Source organism: Protopterus annectens, chromosome 6.part0, assembly GCF_019279795.1.
Source record: "Protopterus annectens isolate FY-2018-M chromosome 6.part0, PAN1.0, whole genome shotgun sequence".
NCBI classification, from domain to species: domain Eukaryota; kingdom Metazoa; phylum Chordata; order Ceratodontiformes; family Protopteridae; genus Protopterus; species Protopterus annectens.
In genome coordinates, this window is record NC_056737.1 from 1,035,807,448 (window position 1) to 1,035,829,534 (window position 22,087).

General features: G+C 43.3%; 1 protein-coding gene across 1 annotated transcript in view; it reads right to left on the bottom strand.

The window, feature by feature from the left end:
* Positions 1–22,087, bottom strand: part of ATG2B (autophagy related 2B) — a 1,825,281-nt gene that overhangs the window by 636,915 nt on the left and 1,166,279 nt on the right. Inside the window, exon 25 of the mRNA XM_044074646.1 lies at positions 12,352–12,422. Within this exon, the coding sequence (XP_043930581.1) occupies positions 12,352–12,422 (71 nt within the window). The remainder of the gene's footprint in view (positions 1–12,351; positions 12,423–22,087) is intronic.

The window sequence follows — 22,087 nt, forward strand, 5'->3', positions numbered from 1 at the left end:
TCACAAACAAATTTCTTTACTTCTTCAAATAGGAGCTATACAGCCAGTTCCTCTGTCAGAAGTGGGCCTAGGATTTTATTCTCGCCTGTTTCTAGTTCCAAAGAAAGGGAACACGTGGAGACCAATTTTGGATTTATCTATCCTCAACACTTACCTGGACATTCCAAAGTTCAAGATGCTGACTTTACAACAACTTTTACCTCTGTTGGGAAAAGATCACTGGATGGTTACTCTGGATCTCAAAGAGGCTTACCTTCATGTTCCTGTCAGGCCCAGTTGCAGGAGGTACCTGCGTTTGGCTGGAAATTTACATTATCAGTTCTCTGCATTGCCCTTTGGCTTATCTACTGCACCCAGAGTGTTCACAAAGGTTCTGGCTCCAGTGATAGCCTTTTTCAGACTAAGAGGAATACAGATTTATCCTTATTTGGACGATTGCCTGATTATTGCACAAGAAAAGGACGAACTTCTTCATCATCTACAGTATGTGATGGCAGTGTTAAGATGCCTAGGGTATTCTGTGAGCGAAACAAAGTCCAGTCTAGTACCCTCTCAGGACATGTGCTTTCTGGGTGTGAGACTGAATACAGCTTCCCAGATGGCTTTTTTGACCCCGGACAAACAAAGAAGCCTTTCTCTTTATTTCCATCAAATGTCTCTACGGTTCAGGCTGACTGCAAGGACAGTCCTTCAAGCCTTGGGGTTCATGGCATCTTGTATTCTGGTGCTTCCCAATGCCAAATTGCATATGAGGAAGCTTCAATGGTATCTCAAAATGTATGGACACAGCACTGCCAAGATCTAGACACTGTCATTCAGATAATACCTTGCATTCAGAAGGAGTATTTGTGGTGGGCTCAGGAATGTCACCTAAACAAGGGACTCTCTGTGACCCGGCCAGAGGCGAGTCAGATTCTAACGACAGATGCCTCGGACAAGGCTTGGGAGCACACCTCAATGGAAAATGGGTGCAAAACACGTGGCCTGTCAAACTCCAACATTTGCATATCAACTTGAAGGAAATGTTAGCAGTCCAGTTTGCATTGATGGCTTTCAAAGATTTACTTCACCCAGGGCAGGTGTTGATTCAAACAGACAACACTACTGTCATGTGGTACATCAACAAGCAAGGGGCAACCCATTCTTACCCTCTTTGCAGGCAAGCGATGATTTTGTGGGAAACTGCTCTCAATCTACACCTCAATCTTCAGGCAAGGTTTCTACCAGGAGCACAGAACTCCTTAGCAGATGTGTTGAGCAGACAAATAGTGGATCCTCACGAGTGGAAATTGGATCCTCATGCATTTCAAAAGTTGACAGTGTTATGGGGAACTCCAGACATAGATCTGTTCGCTTCTCCACTAAATTACCAGTTGCCAAAGTTTTGCACAAAAATGTTTCATCACACAGCTTGGAAGGTGGACGCTCTATCATTCAGTTGGAACAATCTGCATGTATATGCCTTTCCACCTCTGCCTCTTCTTCCCAAGGTACTTTTGAAGGCCAGACAAGACAAGCCAACCATGATTTTGATAGCGCCGGATTGGCCTCGACAACACTGGTACCCACTACTGAGGAGTTTAGTACGAGAACCTCCATGGCCTCTGCCTTTGATTCCGCACCTTTTGTCACAAGAGGACAATCACTTCCTCAATGTCAAGATTCAGTCTCTGCATCTAACAGCCTGGCATATTCTATTTTAGACTCTGGAGGGTCTCAGCTTCCACAACAAGTTTTGAATGTTATTTTGGAGGCCAGGAGGCCTAGTACCAGGAAAGTTTACGCTGATAAATGGAGGAGATTTTTATTTGGAGCAAAGGAAAGGACTTTGATGTCTCCAAACCTGATTTAAGTGTTGCTCTTCAATATCTTACTGAGTTATTGGACAAGGGTTTGTCTTTCTCCTCGATAAAGGTCCATGCTGCAGCCATTTCTGCTCACTATGATTGTGACCCTCCTTTATTCTCTCATCCTTTGTTTAAGCAATTTCTTAGAGGGCAAAGAATATAAGACCCCACGTAGAGCTCCTACTCCTGCTTGGGATCTCAATTTTGTGTTGGAAAAACTTACTCTACAACCTTTTGAGCCTGCAGCTACTGCCGAGTTAAAGTATTTGTCATGGAAAACTGCTTTTTTGTTGGCCATTACCTCTGCAAGAAGGGTTTCTGAATTATAGGCCCTCATGGCAGTGGAGCCTTTCCTGATTTTTCATAAGGATAGGGTATCTTTGCGTACTAATCCTTCCTTTATGCCTAAAGTGGTTTCTAGTGTGGCCTTAAACCAAACTATTCATTTGCCTACTTTTTATGCAAACCCCAAAATAAAGGGGAGAAAATTTTGCATACTTTGGATATTCACAGGCAGTTGCGTTATTATTTGAGCAGAACCAAGGAGTTCAGACAGTCTCAGCAGTTGTTTGTTTCTTTTGCTTTGGGTTCACAGGGTAAACCTGTTTCAAAACAAACTATTTCTAAATGGATTGGGTTTTGTATTTCTTTCTGTTATTCCCATCATGGTAAGGAGATTCCTGCTGGGATCAGGCCTCATTCCACTAGGGCTACTGCTACTTCTACGGCCTTTCTAAGGGGGGTAGCTACAAAGGACATTTTGGAGGCAGCTACTTGGAGTTCAGTGCATACTTTTTCTAAACATTACCACCTTCCTCTTTATTCTAAATGTAGGGCTGGATTTGCCACTGCAATTTTACAGGGCATTTTGGCAGCCCCTAATGCTTTATGATTTTTACCAACCTCCCTTTCCCGTTGCTTTGGGATTCTACCCATAAGTAAGGACTGCAGCAATGTGAGATGAAGAACATAGTACAGTTTTGTACCTACCATAAATGTAGATGTTCAAGATCCACATTGCTGCAGTCCAATACCCTCCCTCCTTCCCCACTGTAGTTTGACATGGTGCTATGCTTTAGGTGATGGTTGTTGTTGGGCATGTTTTTGGGAGGTATTCTGTTTTTGGCTGTGGCCTTTCTGGTTTGGCCTTCTGACATCTGGGGCAAGAAAAGACTGAGGATATGACGTCGGTCATGCGCCTTTATACCCTGACGCTCTGATGTCAGATCTAGGCACCCATGACCGACGTCAGCCTAATACTTTGGTATTCGGGCCGACCGAGGACAGCGGACTACCCATAAGTAAGGACTGCAGCAATGTGGATCTTCGAACATCTACATTTATGGTAGGTACAAAACTGTACTTTCCAAACTCTTCCCAACTTCCACTGTTTTTCTTATGGACATCTGTTTCTTTGAGCCACTGTCAGCAAAAAACTGCAGCAGTTTTTTTTTTCTATGTCTTTATATCATAAACTGTGGAAGAGCCAATGTTGTAACACTCACACAAGCTATTCACCGATACACCACTGTCTATTTTTTTTCATAATCTCAACCTTATCTTTACTGGGTAATGTGTGGTGTTTTTGCTTCACAGCATGAGATACACTTATTTTATTTACTGAGGCTATCATGTCAACACACAGGCAGATGTAGTGCAACCAAAAACAGAGTGCAGTTTTGCAGTGGGTGGAGTTTTGAAATCAAAGCCGGATTAATGAAGGAACTCGATTATAGGGAGGCAGATTAGTGAAGGTCTGCCTGGATCAACTTAACCAAGCAGGAGTGGAATAAGATCACAGGATGGCAGGAGTTACAAGACAATTGAGCCACAAGGGCATTTCTGCAGGATCACTATTGTTTGACTGAATGATCATTTGACTAAATGCCAGATCACTGAATCCAAATGGATGAAAGCTCATTTCATTGAATCATAATTTGGCTGAAAGTCTACTTTACTGACTGTGATATAGCTCTGCATAGTTCTGTAATAAAGAAGTTGAAATACATAGAAGTGTCTGAAGAAGCTTTAGCTTGTGGTGATGTACTTAAATCACTGCTGATGTGGTTTCTATATATGGTCGCAGTGATATCCTGTGCATGGTATTTTCACTTTTCTGCACAGTTGTCTGACCGTGAAATTAGCATATTTAAATAATGGAGGGTGGGAGTGCAAGGGGGCTTGCTCCCCTGCAAAAAATTAAGTCTTTTTGAAAACTTTTGCCTTGTGTGTTTTTGAGTGCATTACACTTCAGTAACTTTGAATCTGATTAAATTTTCTTTTAGTGAAACTGAATTTCTGCCATTTTTGACTCGGTGAATTGTTCACTTAAAAGGTCATTCGGTGCATAGTCATGAACCCTTTCTACCTTGCCAGTCCCTATCCTTAGGCCCCATCTCCCTTTTCAAGGACAGACAGGCTATTCATACCAGTGGTGAATTTATGAAGACCCACCAAGTTGTCCAGCTCCTTTTTAAAGGCAGAGCGTCACTGTTTTAACTTGGAGAGGAATTTTGGTTCAGAGAAATGTAGGTGCTGCATAAGAAATCTCTCTCTTAACCTTGTCCTATTTACTTGTTGAAGCAGACTTAGCCAGTTGGCCCTAGTGTTAGCTGGACTGTTTGATTTTTGGAGGTATAAAAGTTCTTGGACTACTAGATCCTTTACAACACTATAAGCAAAGCTCAAATTGCCCATTAACAATCTATATAATACCGAGTAGAGAGATAAAGCCTCCAGTCTTTCATAGTAGCCCAGGTCATTTAAGCCCACAACCTTTTGAGTTACAAACCTCTGGAGTCTTTTCAATTGTGTGATATGCTTAGTAGGGTACATCCCAAAGGGGGTGTTATACTCAATGACGGGTTTAATTAGTGTGTAGTGCAAGAAAGTTAGTGAGCATTTCTTTAGATCTAGAAGAAAGCTAAGACAACAAAGGGCCCTATGCCCAAACGTAGGAAACTTAGGCTCTCTAACAACACCTGTCTAAACCTCTGCAGTTCCTGATAGGCAGCAGTATGGCAAAGCACTGTACTTGAGCTCTGTGCCAGACTTAAAATAGTCACAAAGGATTCAGCAAAATGACGTTCAAAAAGGGTTCTGTGCATTCACATAATGGCTTGAAGATGACAACATTATTAGCTGAAGAATCAGAGTTTGGGTGCAAGACTGCATAAATAACAGTGGAAAACGACTCAGGTTTCCTCAAGCTTCTTTCCCAGGTGCTCAATAAGGTGCTTGAGAAGATCACAATGAAGACAGAGGGCACAAAGAGCTGTTCCTCATAAGGCAGAGGGTCTCACCAAGGATAGGATCACTTGGCAGGAAGCTGGGGGGGGGGGAGATATGTCCAACTCAAAAACAATATCTTCTGGATCCTCTGATACTTCAGAGAAGCCTAACTGAGAGGGAGTACCATGTCCTCCTCTACTCATGGATGTCAGGATACATATGAGAATACCACTAAATTACTGGGTCACTAGTGAAAAGGAAAGTACAGTTGTGTACCTACCATAAATGCAGATGTTCGAGTGTATTCACTGTTGCAGTCATTACAATTGGGTTATCCTGCTAGCAGGATACCCTCAGTCGGCCCGAATTCCAAGGTCTAGGTCCGGCGTCGGTTGCTGTCGCCTCTTCCCCTCTTCCCTGACGTCAGTGTGCCAGGGGTATAAAAGATGCAGCCAACGCCATTTTCTTCTGTTTTTCTTGCCCCAGATATCAGGTGCCCCTAAAAAGGTAGGCTAAATTATGCCAATAAGCAAGCATACAGAAAAAAACTACTTTTCCTTCATCTACAAGCAAATACACCACATAGGTTGTATAGAAGAGAGAAGTAGAGATAAGTCCCAGCAAAGAAAAAGGGGGATGGTGGGTAACCTGGACTGCAACAGTGAATACACATGAACATCTACATTTATGGTAGATACATAACTGTACTATGTTCATCATGTTTCACTGCTGCAGTCATTACAATTGGGTTGAATCCCAAAGCTAAGGTTGGGAGGCTGGTACTAAATAGGATTAGGAGAGGCTATCAGGCCCTGTACAACTGCAGTGGCAAAGCCTGCCCTGGATTTTGAGTAGAGAGGTAAGTGGTAGTGCTTTGTAAATGTATGCACTGAACTCCAAGTTGCAGCCTCTAAGATGTCTTTGGTTGGTACTCCTCTCAGGAAGGCTGCTGAAGTGGCTGCTGCTCTGGTTGAATGTGGCCTAATACCCTTAGGCACTGATTTGCCATGCTGAGAATAGCAGAAACGAATGCAGTGGCCTATCCACTTTGAAATAGTCTGTTTTGAGATGGGCTTTCCTTGTGATCCTGCAACATATGCCACTAGATGTTGTTCAGTCTTTCTGAAAGCTTTGGTTCTGTCCAAGCAGAAGCGCAGCTGTCTGTGAATGTCCAAAGAATGCAGAAGTCTCTCACCCTTATTCTGTGGGTTTGGGTAAAAGGTAGGCAAATGAATTGCTTGGTTAAGGGCCACACTGGACACTACCTTAGGCATAAATGTAGGGTTTGTCCTCAAAGAAACCCTGTCATGATGGAAAATAATAAAAAGTTCCACAGCCATCAGTGCCTGTAACTCTGAGACTCGTCTAGCGGAGGTTATTGCTAGGAGCAGAGCTGTTTTCTAGGATAAGAATTTTATATCAGCTGCAGAGGCTGGCTCAAACGGAGGCAGTGTGGGTTTTTCCAAGACATAGTTGAGGTCCCATGCAGGTATTGGGGCTCTCCTTGGAGGTCTTATGTTTTTGGCCCCTCTGAGGTACTGGTTTAGCAATGGATGCGAAAAAATAGGTGGATTTGTATTATAATGAGCTGAAATGGCACAGGCATAAATTTTAATTGATGAAAAGGAAAAGCCTTTATCCAGCATCAGTTAAGTATTGTAAAATCTGCAGAATATTTGGAACAATCGTGTCAATGCCTTGTGCCTGATTCCAGGCACAGAATCTCTTCCATTTTTCTGCATAAGATTTTCTGGTGCTGGGCCTCCTGGCCTCCAAAATAACATCCATCACTGCTTTTGAGAGAGGTGTGTCTTGAATGGCTACAGTATCCGCCATGCTGCATGTTTAAGATCCTGAGTTGGCTGTGCAGTATCTGACTGACTTGTTGGGTCAATAAGTGAGGAATTTGAGGTAATGTCCAAGCTGGAGTTTGAGACAAGCTCTTTAGGATTGGGTACCAGTGCTGGCGGGGCCAGTCTGGGGCAATCAGTATCATTTTTGGCTTTCTAGTCTGACTCTGAGGAGTACCTTGGGAAGGAGAGGCAGTGGAGGAAAGGAATATACTGTTAGGTTTTTCCAGCTGAAAGATGCAGCATCCACTTTCCATGCTCGCTTGTGATAAGTCCTTGTGCAGAATTTCTGTAGTTGGCAGTTGTGAGGGGAGGCAAATAAGTCTATGTCCGGGCATCCCCAGTTCTTTGTTATCATGCTGAATACTTGTGGATCCAATTTCCACTCGTGGGGATCCATTAGGTTTCTGCTTAGTTCGTTTGCCAGAGTATTTATCCTTCCTGGCAGGAATTGTGCTTGCAGATGTACTTGATAAGTCAATGCTGTGTCCCACAAGTTCATGGCTAGTCTGCAGAGAGGGTAGGAATGTGTGCCCCCCTGCTTGTTTATGTACCACATGACTGTAGTATTGTCCGTCTTTATCAGTAGTTGTCCTGGATGAAGTAGATCCTTGAAAGCTGTCAGGGCATTCTGTACAGCTAGCATCTCTTTTTGATTGATATGTAGATGCATTTGACTTGTGGACCATGTGCCTTGAATACATCTTCCTGCCATATGGGCCCCCCAGGCATAATCTGATGCATCTGTTGTCAATGTCTGCCTGGCTGTGGGTATGGTGAATGGCTGTCCCGTGTTGAGGTGACAGGCTTTTGCCCACCATTGAAACTCCTGTTGCAGGCAGGGAATGAGGGTAATTATTGTTTCCAGGCTGTTGCAATGTTGAGTCCAAACACTTTTTAGATACCATTGAAGTTTCCTCATATGCAGTCTTGCATATGGAATTAGTAGAATGCAGGATGCCATGAAGCCCAAAGCCTGCAGAATTTTTCTTGCAGATAACTGGGACTTTGTTGCCAACATTTTGAAAAAAGTAGTCAGTTGTCTCTGTCTGTCTGGCGTGAGATAAGCCATCTGGGCAGTTGTATTTAAGCTTGCACCCAGGAATATTATCTCTTGAGAGGGTACGAGTTTTGATTTCTTTTCGTTTACTATGTACCCTAGACCTGTTAGTAACCTTTTTACAAATGCCAGATGCTGTAGTAGAGTGTCCTTGTTCTCTGCTTGAACTAGGCAGTCGTCCAAGTATGGATATATTTGTATTCCTCTTTGTCTGCAAAATGCAATCACTGGTGCCAGGCACTTTGTGAAGACCCTGGGTGCAGTAGATAAGCCAAAGGGCAGTGCAGAGAATTGGTAGTACATTGAGCCAGCCATAAATCTGAGGTATCTTCTGCATGAGTGTCGGATTGGGACATGCAGGTATGCCTCTTTTAGGTCTAAAGTCACAAGCCAAGCCTTCTTGCCCAGCATGGGCAGAAGCTGCTGCAGAGTTAACATTTTGAATTTTGGAATATCCAGGAATGTGTTTAGGATAGACAGGTCCAGTATTGGTCTCCAGGCTTTGTCCTTTCTGGGTACCAAGAAGAGCCTTGAGTAAAATCCTATTCCCTGCTCTTGCTGTGGTACTTGTTGAATGGCTTTCATGTCCATGAGGGATAAAACTTGTTTTTGTGCCTCTGCCCATTGACTGCGTGGCAGGTTTGGCATACCGTTTGGCCTTGGCAGGGTGTGAAAGTGGAACTTGTAGCCTTGAAATACGATATTTAAGACCCATTTGTCCTGGGTGGTCCTGTGCCAATTTTGTGAGAAAAGTGCTAGTTTTCCCCCCAAAGGAGCAGCCAGAAGATGAGTGCTTGGTGTTGGTAGGGGAAAATCATTGAGAATGTTTCCTGCATGGCTGTGATTTTCCTCTCCACTTTTGGAGGTAGAAGCACCCCATTGCTTAGGCCTGTATGAGCCTTGGGGCTTTAATCTGCCTCTGGGGCATCTGTATCTGCCTCTTTGTGGCCTGTCTGACAATGTAAAGGACCAATTCTTTGTAGGCCAATTCCTGCTAAATCTGGGAGGCTGTACCTATAAGAAATCCTTCACTGTTTGCATAGATTTAGCTTTGTCCTCCATTTTCTTCAACACTTCTTCTGCTTTAACACCAAGCAAGGTATCATGTTGTAATGGAGCATCTAATAGTTTTGCTTTAACATGATCAGGCAGATTCTGCTCTTTTAACCAAGCATGCATCCTAATGACAGAACCTGTAACTGCGGCCCTGCAAGAGGCCTCTAGAAAATCAAAACCACATTGCAAAGTATGCTTTCCCACTTGTTCAGCTGTATGCAGTAAATCCTGCATTTCTTTGTTTTCTGCACATTCTGAATTTGTCAACATTTTCTGTTTAAGCAGTAACATAAGATATTGCTGACATTTAAGCATGTGTAACTGACAATTTAAAGCTCTTACAGCCAAGGTAGCAGAAGTATAAATCTTTTTCCCCATCTGTCCAGGGCCCTTGAATCCCTATCAGAGGGAATAGGATTTTTTGCAGTGGAAGCCTTGACCCCCTTGGGACCCTGAGAAATAGTTTCTGGGTCAGTAGCAGGGTTTTTGTAAAGAAATTTTATGTGAATCCGGAACCCTGTAGTATCTGTCTGGCTTTACAGGAGCTGGTGGTAAAGAGTCAAGAGATAGACTGTAAAAACATCATCTACAATGTCTAAAACAGGAGGAATAGCAAGGGGTCTGTGCTGGGGTAATAAAAGGAAGTCTCCGAGCCTTTTCTTGGATTCAGAGTAATCTTGGCTCTCCCAATGGAAATGCTCCCTCATAGTATGCAGGGTCTCCCCAAAAGAATAATCCTCAGGAGGCGAGGCTGAAGGGATGGATTCTTCAGCATCAGAATCCTCATAGGGAGGAAGGGAATATTCATGTTCAGAAGAGGAATCAGAGGAAATGGAAACCTGATCTGAAGATTCATATTCTATCTCTTGCCTAGGCCTCTTATCAGGAGGGGGATGGGAACCCCTGATCAAAGTAATTAGGTCTTCGGCCATTTTAAGCATCTGTTTTTTAGACATGGAAGTCTGTCCAGGAGAATGCTGGACTTGTTTCTTTGTCTTTAGAGCTGATTTAGTCTTTGCCTTTGAAGCTGAGGTTGGCTTTACATATAACTGTGTAGGTCTGAAAACACCCTCAGAAGCCGATGCCTGCTCAGCGGCTCCGAACCCATCTGAGGGAATAGTTTCCGAGTGTCCAATACCTTGATTTTCCAGTGGCCTAGTTGGCTCCACGTGGGAGTCGGATGCGGTCTGTGGCTCTGAGGTAGCAGGCATCAGTGGCTGCGAAAGCGCCTCACTGAGAAAGGCCTAGCAGAAGCCTTGTCGTCGATTTTGGACCTCGGATGCCTGTCCTTTTCTTTTTCCTTGCGCTTTTTATAAACTCCGGTTGTCGGCTGTTCCGATGGCATTATATAATTGAACCTTCGGCCAAAGTAATGAAAGGCAAAATCGTACCGACGCTTAATAGCGCGTTGGTTAAATCTAGCACAAAACCGACAGCTAGCAACGTCGTAGTCAGGGCCTAGGCAAGGAATACAGTAAGAATGAAAATCCTTATGAGGTATTTGCTTCCCACAAGAAATACAATTGTTAACTTTTTCTGACATCGGTCTGGAGCAGATAAAAGTTTCCCCAACGGGGTACTTAGCTTTAATGAAGACTTCGGATCTGAAATTCGATTTTGAAAATCTCAAGAGTCGGCCAACCTGCACTTGCAAACTGCTTTTGCTTTGGGCACCGCGCGGCAAGAAAGACTGAAGAAAATGGCGTCGGCTGCATCTATTATAACCCTGGCGCACTGACGTCAGGGAAGAGGTGACAGCAACTGATGCCGGACCTAGACTTTGGAATTTGGGCCGACTGAGGGTAGTCTGCTAGCAGGATAACCCAACTGTAATGACTGCAACAGTGAAACACGATGAACATCTGGTGCCCAATCAGTGATGCATGCGGGCAGAGACCAGTGCCACAGGTAGCACCTGCTACAGACTATATTCTCTAATGGTACAGTCCCACATCCACAATATACGTTCATATCAGACATCACATACTTAAATATCTGGGTCTTAATATGTTGCCCTACTAAGGGGCAACTTAATATTTTTTCTTCAGTGTGGACCAGCTGGTGCTGGGCCTGGGGGTAAGGGATACAGGATGGAAGACTTCAGCCTCAGGTTCTACTGATTTGAGACTAGGTACTGCAGAGACCATTCCCAGGGATAAGAGTTGCTGGCCTTAAACTCTACTTATTCAAATGTAGCCTTAAACTCTACTTATTCAAATGTAAGGGATGGTGGGGCCAGCACCATGGAAGGTGGGCAAGTACCTCCCCAGTCCGCTCATAAAAAGGAGTAAAGGAGGATCTGCAGTGCCTTGAATACTCACCAGTGGAAGATGACCTCTACAGGAGGTGCAATACAACAATGAGCATACCTGTGGAAGGACGAGAGCTGCAAACTGGTCTGTAAGCACCTCTTCATGGTCACCATGTTTCAGTTATCAGTTAGACTAAAAGCTTATTTCAACATCGGCTACAAGTAGCAAGGCTGAAAAGCTGAGATGTGCTTTTTTATCATTTTCATAAGACAATAAAGGTAATTCTGATAACTGCTAGGCCGTTGCATTTTTTATAAATCATCTTCCCAAGATAATAAAGGTAACTCTGATGTTTGTCTTGGCTTGACATTTGATATCTGCATGGGCACTATTAAGTATTTACTAAGCACGTGAACACAGAATTTCACTAATGATAACAAGGATCATGACTTGAACAGGGTGAGTGGCAAAATAAAGGGGCAGGTGCAGAAGTAAGCGTGATTATGTATCCACAATTTTCATAATGGTACTAAATGAGTAAATATGGGATGTCCTGGAGCATAGTTTCAGCCAAGATTTTTTTTTTTAACAAATTCTGATTTTTGAAGAAGATGAACAAATCAATAGGCCCAGTTGTTAGTCTAACAAGTGTCACACATTTTACATTACTGAAAATATCTTAAAAGTTATTAAAGCAAATCACACTTTAAAGTGATCTACACAATTTTGTTGTAAGAAATGCAGCACAAGTTCAAATGTCAAAAGCTTAGTAAATCCTGTGTAGTACTTCCAGTAATGATTTTTAAGCATTTAAGAAAAATATTTAGTGAATTCTAAAACCATTTTCTAGAATAAATAACTAAAATGTACTTGTGTTTGGATGCAATGATATACATTATTAAATTGATAAAATTCAGCATTAAAAGCAAATAAAAATAAGAAAAAAATCAGTATTAAAGGCATAATCTAACAAAGTGTAGTATGTTTGTATTTCTCATTATTTGGCGTACATCTTGTAGAGGAATTCAGAGCATAACTACTGTCAAAACACTAACCTCTGTTCAGATTCACTGCCACTGTGTTGCATTTATCAGACAAGTACAAGGCTGCCTCATCCAGAATTATTCTAAAATACAAAAGGTATTAATAATGTCACAGAGTTGTTAAGACAAGGAAACCAGATGTCATAGAATCAGGAGAGTGATTAAAAATTAGTAGGCCTGGCTTAGTCATTATCATTTATACAGACAAGAATAAAAGTGAAGGCAGTTCAGTTTTGCAATGTACTCACCGTAACAGCAAGTGGCTGAATTAATTTAGGTCTCCACAGTTGTTTATTATAGATTTGTATTAGATATTTAAGTATGCATTTCAACACCAGTAAATTACTTCCTTGCCTGGCTGACTGCACTGCCACTCACAGCCTGGGGAATGATTAACGGCTCAGTTCTGGGAAAACCCTAGCATCAGAAACAATTAGAAAATCCATTACTAATGACAGAAGTAGCACCTGAATCCCCATTGCTGTTCCAAAATACTACTGTGCTCAATAGGTCAATCTCTGCCCTTAAGCCTAGCTTGTAAGGGTATACAGAGAATATGCCTCTCCACCGTGTGACATCTTCAATACACATTTGCCAGTATCAGTGCAAATGATTTCATCATATGTTCTTGGAAGAGACATAAAAGGCTACAACAGTAACCATCTGTTATTTACTTAGGCATTTTAACAATGCAGAAGGACAACAGTTTAAAGGGTAATCTCATCAAAAGCTTCATAAATGAACAGCAAACAAAATGCAATAGTTGACCACGAAATTACTGACAAAACGGATCTATATCATTTCATTGAAAACTCATTTCACTGAAGCTTAATTCATTGACACATATTCACTGAAAGCTCACTTCACTGAAAACCCAATTCACTGAAAGCTCACTTCACTGAAAGCCCATTTCACTGAAACTCATTTCGTTGAAAAGTATATATGGTCTATTCCCCACTATTGTGTGATCCTGGAGTTAGTATATAAAGTAAGGGGGGGGGGGCACAGCCCCCCACATTCGGGGGGGTGAGGAGGGTGAAGCCCCCACATAAATTGGTTATATGTTGTCTTCTGGAAGAATTTTTGCATTACACTTGCAAGTATCCATCTATATGCTTTAAAATATTTACAATATGTGGGGGGGGGGGGCTGTTCCACCCACACCCCCCTTACTTTATATACTAACTTCAGGATCACACAACAGTGGGGAAAAGGCCATATATACCTTTCAACTAAATGAATTTCAGTGAAATGAGTTTTCAGTAAAGTGAGCTTTCAGTGAATTGGGGTTTTCAGTGACGTGAGCTTTCAGTGAATATGTGTCAATGAATTAAGCTTCAATTAAATGAGTTTTCAATGAAATGATATATACCTGACAAAACGTACCCCTGCTTTCAAGACTCTGGTATACTGGCCGGATGTCCAAACTCCCTAAAGTGAAGAATACTGCAACAGGAGAATAGAAATACATCTGTTGTTTATGAAAACCTGTACTACACGTTGGTAATTTAGAAGTGGTATTTAAATATATCGCACTTAACTGCTCTCTTGTGAATTATATTAGATCAAGCATAGAATAATATACCAAAATGCATTCAAGTTTTACTTATTTGTCATTAAGAAATCAAAATAAGAAATTCCTCTAATAAAAATACTTCAGTCAGCCTGCAATGAGGTGACAGGGGTGCTCCCAAAGCTGAGATATTACATGCTCTAAAGTCACAAACTGAGAGTGAAAGCTCAGTTAGCCAATCAGGGAACTCAATGACTGACTGTGAAATTCTCAGGTAAACAAACAGTATGCATATAACTACCAAAGAGAAATACAATGGATGAACATCATATTCTATTAGACTTACCTGTGTGTATCCTTCATGTGCACTTCAACATTAAGAACATCTGCATATGCTACTTAAGGCAGCATAATAGTTACTCCTGCAGACAATACTGTGGATACCACCTTAACCAACATCCTGAAATGGAGTACAACCCCCCCCTCTCCCAACAAACAAAATACAACTCGCTTCAATGTATGGTGATCTCAAAATTAGTCTAGCTGCTCCCTACAAACACAAAAGTTCTTCTCAGTTATTTCCCCTTGCTGCCTGCCGACCATTAAACCCCCACTTGATCTATCAGCTGATTCATTCCCTTCACCAGGTGAGAAAAGGGGCCATCATCAAAGTAGCCAATATGGATGGCTCCAGCTAGTTTTGTTTTCTCCCTGGCCCCAACATGCGCAACCCAGGGAGGATGACTGTGCAATGGGCTGCCTGCAGAACGTATCTCCTCATTTCCACAAGGGGCATATCCTGCAAGCAGTCCTTTTGCTGGACAAGAAGTGGTCTCTCTAGTATTCTCCATACAGACTGCACTGCACTGTGTGCCTCTGAGCGCATGTTATCCACGCTGTCCTCTGGGGAGTGGTGAGCTGGCCACAACCCTTTAATTTTATCTTCCTTGCCTTGCTCCTTCAGTACTGGAGCCACTAATCAAAAACCTGTCACCTGTGTCACAGTCAGGGCTCACTCCTTCTTGTGTCACGAGGACAGGCATCATTGGTTTTTCATTTGGAGATTTGGATTTAAGATAATGTACATAATATCTATGCTTCAGTCTCATCTGCATCATGCTCGTGTTAAGTAAAAGTTGTTTAAACATGTATAAATACTAGATGTTAATGGCACTACAACAGTTTCAAGCATCTGTGACTGACTATACCTAGAATGCAACTAATTTTAAAGTTTTTTGATTGCCAATTCTCCATTCAACGAACTGCAATTCAGTAAATCTATGTAGGAAAAATATAAAATGTACTGCTTTTATACTCTCTCTAAAATCATCAACAAAAATAGGTATGGAAAGAAAAGTTGTGTGAGAGCATTCACTATAACAGAGTAGATATCTGGATCTCAGATGGAGAGACTTGTACTAGCATTCATAAAGAACAGTTGTGTAAAATCTTACTATAACCATAGATGTCTTTCTCTTCCATGTTGCAGTACTCATAACATGAGGGATTCTCTGCCTAGGTGACCTGAATGTCTGGCCAGTATACCAAAGACTTTAATGACTGCAAGGTACATGCGACGTTGCACATAGGATAACAGCTGATGCAGGCCATAAAAGTGACGTCTGCACGTACCATCCTCAGAACTGAATGCCCAGTCAGAACACCAGCCAAATGATAAGAGGTAAAACAAAGTATCATCCTAAGAAAAGCATGAACCAAGTGGAAGGAGGGTGGGATAGAATACTGCAACATGGAAGAGGAGGACATCTATGGTTATGGTAAGATTTCACACAACTATTCAATGTCCTTCTATTCCCATGCTGATTCATAACATGAGGTAGAGTACAAAAGCTCATGAAAGGGAGGTGGGAGTACAAGACTTCACTAAACCATGCAGAATTGCCCTGGCAAAGCCTACTGTGGATCTGGAGACAGTATCCAGCTTGTAATGTTTAGTGAAAGTGTAGGCAGAAGACCATGTAGCTGCTTAGAGAACAGATGCAGTGTCCACACCTTTGAAGAAGGCCTCAAAGGAAGCTACAGCCCTAGTGGAATGAGCTTTTACTGAGGAACAGCGTGTCTTTCCATGGAACACATAGCACATGGAAATGGCCTTAGAGATCCAAGAAAAAATAGTTTGTTTGGAAACAGGTTTTCCCCACTCCCTGGGATGAAAGGAGAAAAACAGTTGCTCTGATTTCCTAATGGACTTGGTCTTGTCTAGGTAAAATCTGAGTTGTCTAGGTACATCCAAGATATGTAGCACCCTTTCAGTAGAATTTTGAGGAGAAGGAAAGAAGGTAGGTACATGAATAGACTGGTTAAGGGACAAATCATTAACCACTTTAGGCATGAAGGAGGGGTTAGTACGAAGTGAAACCTTATCCTTTTAGAAGATGAGAAAAGGTTGGGAAGCCATTACGGCTTGGAGTCCAGAAATTCTTCTAGCAGAGATGATGGCCACCAGAAAAATAGGGGTACAGGTCTGATGTGAAGGACGGCTATTCTAGCCTAGACATTAAAGGAGGAGACAGAGGCAGACATGCAGAGATGGCAGATAAGTGGGCTTTAACAGAACAGTATGCCTGGCCTTAAGCAGCTCACACAAATAAGAAAGAACTAAGGGGTTGTCCACTGAAAATGGATCTAGCCATTTTTTCAGACACCAGACAGAGAACCTCTTCCATTTGCAGAAGAAGGATCTCCTAGTATTGGGTTTCCTGACTTCCTGCAGAACTAGAAGCATGTTCTCAGAGAAAAGGTGTTGGAAAGGCATCAGAAGCCTATCATCCACAGATTCAGGCTCACAGTTGTTAAATGTGAATGGATAAGAGATCCCTTGTCTTGTGAGAGAAGCTCCACCCTTTGAAATAAGTTGTGATGACTATCCTTGGCTAACTGCAGAAGAAGAAGGAACCAATGCTATCTTGGCCAAAAGGACATCACCAACAAGAATTTTACTTTGTCCTGCTATATTTTCATCAGAACTTTCTGAATGAATGGGATGGGGGGATGCTTAAAGAAACACCCCCTTCCATGAGAATGATAGGCCATCCACCTTCCATACCAGAGGATCCAGGACTCTGGCACAACATTTTGGAAGTTATCTGTTCAAGCGAGAGGCAAACAGATCTACTTGAGGAGTATCCCATCAGTGGAGAATGTCCAGAGACACATGCCTGTGAAGTATCCATTCATGGGCTTGTGTCATGGACCTGCTGAGAGTGTCTGCCAGAACATTTTGCATTGAGGGAATGTACACAACTAGCAATGTGACCTCTACTTGAGAAATAACCTCTCAGGCCTGAAGGGCCAGCCTGCAGAGCAGGTATGACTTTGCACCCCCCTGCTTGTTCACATACCAAAGAACTGTGATGTTGTCTGTGAACAGTTTCAAGGGAACTGGGTGGAGAGGAGACTGGAAAGCTTGGAGAGCAAGAATCAAAGCCCTCATCTCTTTGATGTTGATATGTTGTTTCTTTATGGAAAGAAATCAAAGGCCTTGAACTTTTAAGTTTCCCAATGTTGCTCCCCACCCCATGTTTGAAGCATCTGTCAATAGTTTCTGCATTGGATGCTAGGCCTGTAGAGGAAGACCTGGATTCAGAGATATTTGTTGAATCCACCAGTGTAACTCTTTCTTCGGAAAAGGGAGAAGGGGAAGAACAATCTCCAGAGGATGAGTATGCTGGCACCAGAGAGTTTTCAGATACCACTGGAATTTTCACATGTGAAGTCTGGCTAAGGGTAACATGGGGATAATGGATGCCACGAACTCTAGCATTCAGAAAAACTCTCTGTCTGACACTGAAGTTAGAGGAAGCAACTGCTGGAAGTAAATAAGCAAAGACAGCATTTTTTGTGGAAGGAGAAAATCTATCGTAACGTCTGTCCTTATCCTGCAGCCCACAAAAAACCCTGATACTGAGAAGGACTGAAGGAGGAACTTGTAGTTGACAGTGAACCCCAGGTTTTGAAGCAGGGTTATGGTGGTTTGGAGGTTTTGTTGCAGAATGTCTGAATGGTTTGCTTGAATAAGCAGGTTGTCTAGGTAAGGGTAAATCAGAATTCCATGAAGTCTGCAAAAGGCAATGACAGCAGCCAAGCATTTTGTGAAGACCCTTGGAGCCATGTAGAATCCAAAGGGCAAAGCACAAACCTGAAAATGAGAGAAAGCAACAAAAAATGTAAGACCTTCCTGAACAGAGGGTGAATGGGGATGTAAAGATATGCATTCTTGATGTCTACAGATCTAGCAGATACCTCAGCTGCATCATAACTGCACTTTATGGAGTGTCTAGTTACTTGGGGAGAAACCAGCAAGAGAGAGGAAAGCTGTGCTTTGGCTGCAGAATCAGGAAGATCTATCAACAGCTGAGAAAGCAGGGTCAGAACATACTTAGATATACGAGTCTGACAGTTAATGGCCCTGAAGACCAAAGTAGAGGATGTCTACACTTTTTTACCTATCCTCTCCATCATCTTGCTGTCTTTATCTGAGGAGAAAAGAGTAGTGGAGTACAACAATCTGGAAAGTCTATTTGCAGACACTGAAATCACAGCAGGATCTGCAGGGGGACATTTGAAAAGAAATCTGCTGTCTTCAGGGACCTCTGGTTTTCTGGGTTTGGAGATTAAGAATATGGGTTTTGGACGCAGAACGAAGGCATCCTTAAAGGCAGGTAGCACAGGTGGAATAGCTGAAGAAGAAGGGGAGTCCATCTGTAAGAGGTCATAGTACCTCTCTTCTGCACTTTTGAGACTTGTGTGCTTTCCCATTTGAAAAAGTCTCATCCTTGAGATTGTTTCTCCAAATAATATGTCTTCCTCAGGGGAGTCCCCACTGTTGGAATCAACTTCAAGGAAAGCATAACCCAAGAGGGAGTAAATTTGTGTTGAGTAAGCCAGAGACCCATCTGAGGATGAAACTTCTACCTCAGAGGCCTCCTGTTCCACAGCAGATCACATAGGCAAAAAAGGAGGAAGAGAAACTGGAGTAGCAGTTTGAACAGAGGAAGGTCTGAGTGCTACAAAAGCATTAAGATTTCCCTTGGACAAAGCTTGCCACTGTGGGGAAGAATCCTGAGAGGTGAAAACATGTTTTTGTTTCTTTTTAAGGGGAGGATCAATCCTAGGCTGGGATGCATGGGCCGACATAGGCCTAGGTTCCGGCACAGACTTTGGACCATCTTCAACAGCTAAGCCAGAAGTACTGTGAGGAATGTCCAAGGGAGTAAGCCACAGTTCCCCCTTGCCATCCAGAACGGATGCCTTGAAGGCCTCTGTGAACATGCTAATGGAACTCTCCTTAAAGCCTTCCAAATTAGTACCTGCTGCAGGAAGAAAACCAGGCACTGAACAGACCTCACGGCCTTCACTGGCCTCGAGAGGTATGTCTGGGTTCAAAGGCAAAGCTGAAGATTCAGGCCTAAACTTTTTTACGTTTTTCTTTGGAGGCTCAGCGGACACAGCTGATGCACACTCCATTGCAAGCACTAGTGGCATGAGTCTCTGATTCTCAAGGTAGATGTTCAGGGCAGAAAGATGACTGTAGAGCATCTTGGGGACAAATATCTGACAAATTGTGCAAGCCTTACAGTTGTGAATGGACCCCAGACAGAAAAGACACTGATCATAGTTACCATTGTGTGGAATTTGTCTTCCACAATGGCACTTGCCTTTCTTGGATGACATTAACCTCGGAAAACATGCAGTAGCAAGAAAAAAGAAGTTATGTTCTTACCATAACGTTCCATCTGAGTAGTAGACTTCATTCTTCTGCACATATGGGTATATGGATCTGTTTCGGATCCGAGCCGGCAAATCTTTTCAAGCATCAGCTCAGAGCTCCAAGCTCCTCCCTTACCTATATTACATCACTTCCTCCTATCTAGCCCCAGATCGAGTTTGCTGACACTAAATGGCAACATAACCACAATCCTAAACAGGAAAAACCTGAAGAGTGAGGGAGATGGAGGGAGGGAAGGTGCAGAAGAATGAAGTCTACTACTCAGATGGAACGTTATGATAAGAACATAACTTCTTTATCTGAAGTAGTTGACTTCATTCTTTCTGCACATATGGGACAGTGTCCCCAGCTACTAGTATTCCTGGGAGGCCCTTATGGAAGGATATTTCTGAGCACCGCAGAGCCAAAGTATGCTCGCCCTCTAGAAATAAGATCCAATTTATAATGAGAGATGAATGTGTACGAATTGGCCCAAGTCGCTGCCGCACAGATATCATCTAATGGAACTCTTGACCAGAAAGCTGCAGAAGGGGCCATTGCTCTAGTGGAATGAGCCTTCAATACACCAGGAGGAGATAAACCTTTGTCCTTATAAACCTGTGCTATACAAAGAGTGATCCACCTTGCTAAGGACACTTTCGAAACTGCTGTGCCCAAAAATGGTTTTGAAAAAGAGACAAACAATTGATCCGACTTCTGGAAGGGTTTAGTCCTATGGAGGTAGAAACGAAGCTGTCTATGGACATCCAATAAATGAAGCTTACGTTCACCTCTATTTTGGAAATTTGGGAAGAAGACTTGCAAATTTATAGACTGATTAATATTGGCTGCTGAGGACACCTTGGGAAGAAAGGAAGGGTTCATATGCAGCGAAACCCTATCCTTGTGGAAAACCAAATGGGGGGCAAGGAGGATAAGGCCTGCAACTCAGAAACTCTCTTGGCTGAAGTGATGGCAACCAAGAAGGCTGTCTTCCATGACAAAAACTTCATCGGAACTGAACCGGCTGTCTCGAAAGGGGGAGAGGTCAAAGCCTGAAGGACTAAAGTCAGATCCCTGGGGGGCACTGTTTCTTTAATTGGTGGTCGCAATAAAAAAGTGCCCTTCAGGAAAGTTTTACACAATTTGGCAGAAGCCAGAGCAACCTTATTTTCACCCACATGAAAATTAGAGATGGCAGCCAGCTGAACCTTGATGGTGGAAGCACTTGCGCCTGATCGAAAAAGATTGGCCAGAAAATCCAGTATGACCGGAACGGGAGCTGTAAACGGGTTCAGATTACACTGAGAGGCCCAAACACAAAAACATCTCCACTTGCTACTGTAGAGTTTCCTAATGGAGGCTTTAAGAGAAGCTACCAGAATATTCTTAACAAGGGACGAAAGTCCAGGAGTCCTGATAATCATGGGAACTGGAGCAGCCTTGAAACTGTCCAGGTTGGGCAGGGGCAAGCCAGACGGATGAGAAATCAGATCCGGGCATGGATCTAGAGTCCATGGAGGAGCCAACAGGTGAGACCATAGGAAGGGAAACCACACCTGACGCGGCCAGAAGGGAGGTATGAGAATGACTTTGCACTGCAGCCGGCAAGCTCTCTGAAGGAACTTCAGAATAAGAGGTAATGGGGGATAAGCATACAGAAGCCCGGGAGGCCAAGCATAGACTAGAGCGTCCTTGGGGACATCCCCCGGAGGGGGGATCAGAGCGAAGAAGTTGCTGCACTTCGCGCTGGAAGGAGATGCGAAGAGATCGCAGCAAGGTTGACCCCAAACATGGAAGATCTCCTCCACCACTGATTGTTTCAGAGACCACTCATAAGGCAGAAGGATTGCCCTGCTGAGACTGTCCGCTAGAATGTTGGAGCGTCCCGGGATATGCGTTGCTATGAGAAACCGGCTGGTGGATATGGCCCACTCCCAAACCCTCAAGGCCTCGCGACAAAGGGGGTAGGATTGGGTTCCTCCCTGTTTGTTTATATACCAGACTACAGACATGTTGTCTGATTGAATGGCTACCATCCCCGGAGGTAGGACAGGGTGGAAGGCTCTCAATGCTAAAAGCACTGCCCTCATCTCCAGGACATTGATGTGTAGCTTGGTCCTTGGAGGGGACCACGTGCCTTGGACCGTTCTTCCCAGGAAGTGCCCCCCCCCCGCACCAGAGCTGGGAAGCATCCGTGATCACTGTGGCTTGAGCCGGAGGGGCTAGAAAGCTGCGCCCCCTTGAAAATGTCCGCTGATTGAAGCCGCCACTGGTGTGACGTTCTGCATGTCGGATTGATTCGGATGTGGAAATTCATAGGAAGGTCTAGCCAGGACCATTGAACTGCTAGATTCCACTGAAGGACTCTCATGTGAAGACGTGCAAGAGGGAGGATAGAGATTGCGGCTGCCATTGAACCCAGGGCCCTGAGAACATCAGCTGCTGTGACTATCGAGTGATCCAAGATCGCAGCTACATGGAGTCTGAGATTTTCTATCCTTTCC